Here is an 8,878-nt window from a genome sequence, read left to right as displayed (position 1 = left end):
CCAAGGCAGGCGGCTGGGAGGCGGAGGCTGCTGCGAGCCAAGACCACGCCACCGCACTCCAGCCCGGGCCACACCGAGCACCAAGTGAGCAAGACTCCGTCTGCAGTTCCAGCACCTCGGGAGGCCGAGGCGGGCAGAGCACTCGGGGTCAGGAGCTGGAGAGCAGCGTGGCCAACATGGCGATACCGCGCCTGCAGCCAAAGGAGAAAAAGCAGGCTGGCGAGCGCTGGCAGTCCCAGGCAGTCTGCGGTGCGGGGTAGCAGCGAGCCGAGTAGATTACATGCAGCCTGGGCCACAGAGGGAAAAGAAGGAAGGAAAGGAAGGAAGGAAAGGAAGGAAGGAAGGAAAGGAAGGAAGGAAGGAAGGAAGGAAGGAAGGAAGGTAGGTCGGAAGGTCCAGAACTTTTTCATTTTGTTTGAGATGGAGTCTCGCTCTGTTGCCTAGGCTGGAGTGCAGTGGCACGATCTCGGCTCACTGCAAGCTCCACTGCCCGGGTTCACGCCATTCTCCTACCTCAGCCTCCCGAGTAGCTGGGACTACAGGCGCCCGCCACCACACCCAGCTAATTTTTTTTTGTATTTTTAGTAGAGACAGGGTTTCATCATGTTAGCCAGGATGGTCTCCATCTCCTGACCTCATGATCCGCCCGCCTCAGCCTCCCAAAGTGCTGGGATTACAGGCGTGGGCCACCGTGCCCAGCCCACCTCCAGAACTTTTTCATAGGGCAGATATGGTGGCTCATGCCTGTAATCCCAGCACTTTGGGTGTCTGAGGCAGGCAGATCACTTGAGCCCAGGAGTTCGAGACCAGCCTGGGCAACATGCTAAAACCCTGTCTCTGAAAAATTGCAAGAGTTTCACTCTTGTTGCCCACGTTGGAGTGCAGTGGTGCAGTCTCGGCTCACTGCAACCTCTGCCTCCCGGGTTCAAGCGATTCTCCTGCCTCAGCCTCCCGAGTAGCTGGGATTACAGGCATGCACCACCATGATGCTCGGCTAATTTTGTATTTTTAGTAGAGGCGGGGTTTCTCCATGTTGATCAGGCTTGTCCTGAACTCCCGACCTCAGGGGATCATCCTGTCTTGGCCTCCCAGAGTGCTGGGATTACAGGCGTGAGCCATGGCGCCCGGCCTGCTCAGCTAATAATTTTTGTATTTTTAGTAGAGACTGGGTTTTGCCATGTTGGCCAGGCTGGTCTCCAACTCCTGGCTGCAAGTGATCTGCCCACCTCGGCCTCCCAAAGTTCTGGGATTACAGGCGTGAGCCACCGCGCCCAGCTTCCTTCCTCTTCTTGATGGTCCTTTAGACTCATCCTTTCTGACTTTCCAGGCATCCCCTCTGCAGGCTACACATCCCTAGACCTCCAGGTGGGGCTCTTGTGAGATGAACTGCAGATCCAGCACTCTCCTGGCTGGCCAGTCTGTTGCTCTGTGTCCTTCTGTTTTTTCACTGAGATATAATTCACATACCACAAAATTCACCCTTTCAAAGCATACAATTTAGTGGTTTTTCTATATTAAGAGTTGTGCAACCATCACCACTATCTTTTTTTTAATTACATTATCACCATTTTGCAACTCCTTATGAAGACAGATCTCATCAATGATCATTAACTTTTTAGTTTCCCCCAAAGAGAGACAAACAAGCATTATATAGTTCCCAGTGGAAGAACTTAACCCCAATTATGAAGCAGTTCTGTTGCTAAACATTAGGACTCGAATCTGATAAAAATTCTAGATGCAAGTTCCAGTTCGGAGGAACTATAGGGATGGAGGAATACAATGATTGGCACCACAGGCCTCCAGGGGTTATGGTAGGTAGGCAGATATGAGCAGGGCAGGAGAGGGCCCCCTACCACCAGGAACAACACCCTCATCAGCTAAGCCATCACCACTATCTAATTCCACAATTTTTTTTTTTTTTGACAGAGTTTTACTCTTGTTGCCCAGGCTGGAGTGCAATGGCGCAGTCTCAGCTCACTGTAACCTCTGCCTCCTGGATTCAAGCAATTCTCATGCCTCAGCCTCCCAAGTCGCTGGGATTATAGGCACCCAATACCACGCCTGGCTAATTTTTGTATTTTTTTAGTAGAGACGGGGTTTCACCATGTTGGCCAGGATGGTCTCAAACTCCTGACCTCAGGTGATCTGCCCGCCTCGACCTCCCAAAGTGCTGGGATTACTACAGGCGTGAGCCACCGCGCCGGGCCATTCCACAACGTTTTTATCACCCTACAAAGAAACCCCGCCCAGTAGCAGTCACTGCTGATCCTGTCCTTTACCCAGCCTCTGGCAGCCACTTAACTGCTTTCTGTCTCTGTGGATGTGGTTCTGGACACTGCACATGAATGGAGTCGCACACTGTGTGGCTTTTGTGTCCGACTGCTTTCACTTGGCCCCATGTGAAGGTTCAGCCTGAGGTTCAGCCACACTGTAGCGCGTGTCAGAATTCCTTCCTTTGTAAGGCTGCATAATATTCCATTGTGTGTCTCCAGCATGTTTTGCTTACTCATCCATCCATGGGGGACTCTGGGTGCCCAGCATTTGCTTTTGGATGTGGTTGTTCCAGCCTGGGGCTCCCTCGGTGCAGGATCATGTGCTGTCCCACCCCCGTGAGCCCAGCGCCCAGACTGGGCCTGGCACAAACCTGGTGCAGGCTCTGTGAAGAATTTTTTTTTTTTTTTTTTTTTGAGACGGAGTCTTGCTCTGTTGCCCAGGCTGGAGTGCAGTGGCATGATCTTGGCACACCGCAACCTCAACCTCCTGGTTCAAGTGATTCTCCTGCCTCAGCCTCCTGAGTGGCTGGGATCATAGGCACTTGGTACCACACCCGGCTAATTTTTGTATTTTGGTAGAGACGGGGTTTTACCATGTTGGCCAGGCTGGTCTCAAACTCCTGACCTCAGGTGATCTGCCCACCTCAGCTTCCCAAAGTGCTGGGATTACAGACTTGAGCCACCCTACCTGGCCTCTGTGAGGATTTATTAAACCAAACTGAATGTTGGGTCATGTGGGGGACAGGGTTTTTCCCTCTGTGGGTAAGTGGCCCTTGGCCGCCCTCATCTGCTCTCTGGGAGGTCAGCACAAGGCCCAGTCATCTTCATGGTGGCTGTGATGGCTCACGTTTGTGTCTTCCCAGGGTGAGAGGTCCATCGGCTGCCTCTCCTCATGCCCTGCTGATGCCGGGGGGCCAGGGGCCAGGGTCCCTGCTGTCCTGGGGGGCATGTTGGTTGACTAAATGGTTGATGGCATCGTGGAAACCTGTGTTTGGGATTAAACCTATCTGAGAAAGGCAAGATTCGACCCGGTGGCCCTGTCTGGTGGGTACAGAAAGACCAGGTGTCTCCCCATGGCTATGTGGCTGTGAGTGGGTCTCCCTGGCTCTGAGCCACTTCCTTATCCTCATGGTGGGAACTCCGTTGCTGACCAGCAGGGGGCAGCTGCGTGCTTATTCTCAGGTCAGCGTTGGACTCCCACTTTGGGGCTTCGAGCAAGGGCCTGAGTGACACGGTGACATACAGCTAATGCCAGGGTCTGGGGTCAGAGTCTGCGATGTGGGCACAGACCCCACCTGGTGTTTTCCTTGCGGTCAGGTGAGTGGGGACCACCTGCAGCAGGGCCTGAGAACCCACAGAGGCATTTTTGCTGGGCTGCTGGCCTGCGCCCCACAACACCAGGGCATTTTTAGCCTCCACTCCAGGTCAGAGCTGTGCCTGGGGCCGACTTTGCTGCTCAGCAGGAGGTGGGAGTTTCCAAACCCTGCTTTCTTTACCAGTTGCTTCTGCCCTTTTTAGGAGCTGAAGGAGAGCCTGGAGGGAGGTTGAAATTGACTTTGGAGCCACTGATGGCTCAGAGTCTGGGCTCAGGTTTGCGTAACCTGGCAGTTTTGGGAGTGCCCAGTTACAGGACACTGCTGCTGGCCCCTTATGGGGGCCATGCTGTGAACTTGCAGGAGACAAGGGGAGGGTCTAGGCCTGCAGCGGGATGTGGCATGGAGCAGCCACACAGGCCCCCGGGTGTGCTGGCACCTGAGGGTGACATGGGAGCACGCTGGGGCCCCGGTCAGCATCAGTGATGGGCTTTCTTCATTTCCAGTCCATTTTCGCTACGTGGTGTTTCATCCATTCCTAGACGAGATTCTGATTGGGAAGATCAAAGGCTGCAGCCCGGAAGGAGTGCACGGTAACAGTGGCCCTGACGCCTCAGACAAGACTTGGGAACACTGTGGGGGCAGGAGGTCTGTGCCCATCCACATGGTCAAGGGAGGGCTCAGGTGTCGGCCGAACCTTCCCCGTGGTGTCAGAGAAGCTTGCCCACCCTCCGTTTTATGTGTTGTGTGATGACCTCTGTCAGCAGTGAGGTTTCACTGTGAGGCCGTCACTCAGGACTTCAGGGTGGGCACTGAAGCTGGTGGAAGTGACTGGGAGTCTTCAGCGCCCACTGGTCCCTGTCGTGTACAGAGGTTTTGGGGACTAGGTGCTCCGGGCTTTGCCCAGGGCTGCTCCACTATGTAGGTGGTGTAGGCAGAGGCATTAGGTGGGGAAGGGGCCTAGGTTTCCACAGTGACATCTGCCTCGTGGGCAGCCCCGGGCAGGGCTTGCCTGTCAAGCATCAGACCCCACAGTGTTTGGCGTCCACTGGGACCCCCATCTCATGCCGTCACCTGCTTCCTTCCAGTCTCTCTAGGCTTCTTCGATGACATTCTCATCCCCCCAGAGTCACTGCAGCAGCCAGCCAAGTTGTATCCTCCGTGGGTTAAAGTGGTTTGTCACAGAGTAGCTCAGGCCTCTCCAAAGGAAGGTCCCCACTCCTTAGGGTGGCCTTTGGGTCCTGTAACCTGATGTCACTGGCCTCTGTGCCTGCCCCCTACCTGTGCTTTTGCTCCAGAGGCACCAGCCTGTCTGTGCCTCCCATGCAGGGAGTGATGTGATGCCCACATGCCTGTCTTTGTTGGGGCCATCAGGCTTGGCTGTCTGGGTTGTACACTGCACACCGTTAGAGCTGTGGTGTCCTGGGGGACACCATTCACTTCTGGTTCACTTCACTTAGGCTGTCCCTGCAGGAATCATCTTAAAGATCACTTGCCCTGGAGGCATGTGCTGGTCCCTGGGACGTGAGGCCTTGCCTGTCTGCCGGGTCATGGGCTAAGATGTGTTCCTCCTGGGCCTCCGTTGTCCCTGTCCCACCCCTCACCTTGCTGTACTGGGGTTGTCTGTTTCTGTGGGGCTATCCACGAATCTGAGACTCGTCACTGGGAAGGACTCTGACGTGTCACAGCTGTACCCACGGTGCACAGCACGGGACCTGGCACAGAGGCAGGACCCAATAGTGGGACTGCCACCAGAGAACCCATGGCTCCCCTGTGTGGGCTCTGCCAGGAACGATGGAGAGCCAAGGGGGGCTGCCCTGGCTGGGTGGCCGCACGGCTCTGGGTCTCCGTGACTCCAGGATGTGTTAGAAAACCTGGTGCAGCCCGGCTGGTTCTCTCACCAGCTGTCATCCAAGTGGGCAGGTGACCTCCCATCCTACTACGTCCTCTTGAAAACGGCAAGTTTTGGGTGCCCATCAGCCTGTCACAAGGCTTTGATGAAAAGGGTATGTGGGGCTCCGTGGCAGGAGGCCCAGGTTGCTGTTGTCTTGAGAGGTGGGACTCGGACCCTGTCTCGTCCCCTCCTGCTCTGGTGCTCTGAGATCCATGTGTGTCTGGCCATGGTGCCTGGCTGGGGACCCCATGTTCCCCATTCTGGGTCCTGGCATCCAAGAGCGCTTACTCCTTGCTGTTTGGCCCAGGCCTTGTACATGGGGCTGGGACCTGCTCTTCCTGTGACTTCCCAGCAACAGTGATCTCACCCTGGGATTGGTTTTTCCTGCGGGGTGGCGGTGGGTGCCGAGAGAAGCCCCTCCCATGACCTGGTTGCTGCCTTGACCCTGGACCCCCTCAGCGACGAAGCGGAGCAGGTGTGGGTGTGGGAGTACGAGACGGAGGAAGGAGCGCATGACCTCTACATGGACACTGGCGAGGAGATCCGCTTCCGGGTGGTGGACGAGAGCTTTGTTGACACGTCCCCCACAGGGCCCAGCTCAGCAGATGCCACCGCTTCCAGTGAGGAGCTGCCAAAGAAGGAGGCTCCGTACACGCTTGTGGTGAGTGGCCCTGATGGTGCTGAAGCCCCCATGAGGTGTGAGAGCCAGAGTGCAGGGCTGGAAGCTCTGTCCTGGGGGTTCTGCTCTGGGATCTCCCCCAGCAGGTCAGGGATCCTGTTGGGGGGATCTTGGCTGGTCACTTCTCCCTGGAGAGCCTGAGTTTCTGTAGGATAGGGCTGTGAGGCAGTAAAGGTACATGGCTGCTGGTGGGGTGGGCGAGTCAGCTTGCAAAGGGGACAGAGCTCACGCTGGACAAGACCACTGATAAAGAGGCTTTGAGGCCAGGTGCAGTGGCTCACATCTATAATCCCAGCACTTTGGGAGGCCAAAGTGGGAGGATCGCTTGAGGCCAGGAGTTTGAGACCAGCCTGGCTAAAAAAGTGAGAGGTTGTCTCTATAAAAAACAGTTAGCAGGGCATGGTGGTGTGCCCTGTGGTCCCAGCTACTTGGGAGGCTGAGATGGGAGTATCCCTTAAGCCCAGGAGTTCAAGGTTGTGCCACTGCATTACAGCTTGGGCAACAGAATGAGACGCTGTCTTTAAAAAATTGGGGGGTAGGGAAGGGTTTGAAGGAGAAAGAAATCAAGGAAGGGGCTTGGGAGAGATCAAAGCCCTGAGATTAAGGGTAGGGCTGCTGGGGCGCAGTGGCTCATGCCTGTAATCCCAGCACTTCGGGAGGCCAAGGTGGGTGGATCACGAGGTCAGGAGATCGAGACCATCCTGGCTAACATGGTGAAACCCCATCTCTACTAAAAATACAAAAAAGTAGCCGGGTGTGGTGGCAGGCGCCTGTAGTCCCAGCTACTTGGGAGGCTGAGGCAGGAGAATGGTGTGAACCCGGGAGGCAGAGCTTGCAGTGAGCCAAGATCGTGCCACTGCACTCCAGCCCAGGTGACAGTGCGAGACTGTGTCTCAAAAAAAAAAAAAAAAAAGGTAGGCCTCCCTGTAGGAGCAGCATTGCAGCAGTGAAATAAAAGGGAGAGCTCCAGGGAAGAATGGCCTTCCAGGCTGCTCTCTGTTGGATGGGTCTGGAGCATGGGCCTTGTGTTTGCTCAGCCTTCCTGCCACGATTAGAACCTAGGTGGCCTTGGAGGGCAGGCCTAAGGGTGAGGAAGGGTCCCTGACCCTGTCAGGGCCTGGGGTCCCTGGAGAGGGGTCTGCGCCCTGCATGCTGTGTGCCCGTCAGGAGCACTGCTGTGGCTCCATCTCTCCAGAGCCTCTGGGCTGCCGTGTGCCCCGCCTCCTCTTTGCCTGTGCTGGGCCTGCTGGGCTCCCTTAACCTCCTGTGCAGGTTGGTTCAAGCCAGCATGTCAGTGAAATGTGCGTGTTCTTTATCCCTGGCAGGGATCCATCAGTGAGCCAGGCCTGGGCCTTCTCTCCTGGTGGACCAGCAACTAGCCCTGGGGCTGGTCAGTGGACCCTACCAGCCTGCGGGAAGGTGGTACGGCCGGCTGTGAAGACAACAGCAGCTGAGGCCGATGCTAAGGAGATAGTGTCTCGAGCTGGACAGTGAGGCAAGGCCAGGAGTGCCCACCAGCTTGCCCCTCTCCTCCACCATCTAGGCCCTGCTCCTCCCCCCAGAGCTTCTCAAGTCGCTGCTTTCAGTGACAGCAAAGCCATTTAACAAACAATGGCAGCATCAGAAGGGAAGGGGCCACCCTTGTCTCAATGGCCAGTGGTATGATCTGAGGTCACTGAGTTCCTGTCGCTGGAACAGCATGGCCTCCCTTATGGCAGATGGGTTCCCCCAACCCTGCCCAGGTGCCAGCACGTGGAGGCTGTGAGCTCTGGGCTGCCCCAGGCTGGGCTCTGGGCTGGCTGAGCCTGGTGGTGCCATAAAGTGACATAGGAAGTGAGGCTGGCTTGCCTGGGGTGGGTGCTTTGGGTGCTGGAAGCTGCTAGTCGGAATTGAGTGGGCATGAAGGGGAGGCACCTTCCCACCAGCTTGTGGAAAAAGGTGGGGTAGCCCCTGAGCTCGAGGAGAACAGTTCCTGATCAAAACAGTGGAGGCTCAGGGCTTTGCTGGTACCCCCTACCCAATTCAAGACACAAGACAGCAGCAAGCCTGGGACCACCTGTCCCTCAGACCTCAGCTATTGCCACAAGCACCTTGTGGGACTGCTGGTGACACCCCAGCTCTGGGCCCACAGCGTTTCTTCAGCAGCGTGACTTCGCAGGATTCCTTTTGCCCCTCTGCCGACACCAGGACGCTTGCCTAACAGTAAGTTTTGTCCTGGTGATGGGGCCTCCATGGAACCTGCCTCCTGCCCTGGCCTCTTCGGCTCTCACAGGACCCCCGAGTGTGGAGGTGCTGGTGGTGTCAGCTGATGCCACTCCACTTGGGCCAATTCCCTTTCCAGGTGGCCTCATCTGCTGCTGTGCCCACCCTCAGTGTTTAGAGGGCTACATGAGGCCATGCCTGGCATATCAGTGCCCAGGGGAGGTGGAGAGTGAAGGCCTGTCTCTGGGAGACTCCATCCTGTCCCAGCAGGGAAGCTACAGGAACATGGGGGGCAGGGCTGCTCTGCAGGTAGAAGTGGGGTGGGGTGGGAGGTGACAGGGAGGTCATTTCTGCCACACCTCAGGTCTCCTTCACTGCAGTGATGGATCCATCTGTGGCTGTTGGGCCTCCACTGACGGTGACTGAAAAGACCCTTCCTGGACCCTGGACTTGATAACAAACGGCACAGACACCACTCACTCACTTACAGAACAGTCACTGGTTTTGGATTCTTGTT

The 8,878-nt window shown here is 56.3% G+C and overlaps 1 protein-coding gene across 3 annotated transcripts in view; it reads left to right on the top strand.

The window, feature by feature from the left end:
- The window catches only part of POLR3H (RNA polymerase III subunit H), a 21,434-nt gene extending 12,577 nt beyond the window's left edge, over positions 1–8,857 (top strand). The window contains exons 3-7 of one of the 3 annotated variants that reach the window (XR_009211019.1): positions 4,093–4,179; positions 4,675–4,738; positions 5,940–6,141; positions 7,485–8,361; positions 8,726–8,841. Coding sequence is in view for 2 of the 3 variants with exons in the window: in XM_032139069.2 (XP_031994960.1) it covers positions 4,093–4,179; positions 4,675–4,738; positions 5,940–6,141; positions 8,726–8,815 (443 nt within the window). In the remaining variant the exon portion in view is untranslated. Of the gene's footprint in view, positions 1–4,092; positions 4,180–4,674; positions 4,739–5,939; positions 6,142–7,484 lie in introns of all 3 variants that reach the window. The other 2 variants (XM_032139069.2, XM_032139070.2) reach the window with 2 other exon arrangements.
- The last annotated feature ends 21 nt before the right edge of the window (positions 8,858–8,878 follow it).

The sequence above is a fragment of the Hylobates moloch genome, unplaced genomic scaffold (assembly GCF_009828535.3).
Source record: "Hylobates moloch isolate HMO894 unplaced genomic scaffold, HMol_V3 SCAFFOLD_19, whole genome shotgun sequence".
NCBI classification, from domain to species: domain Eukaryota; kingdom Metazoa; phylum Chordata; class Mammalia; order Primates; family Hylobatidae; genus Hylobates; species Hylobates moloch.
This window is presented reverse-complemented; position numbering and strand designations above follow the sequence as displayed.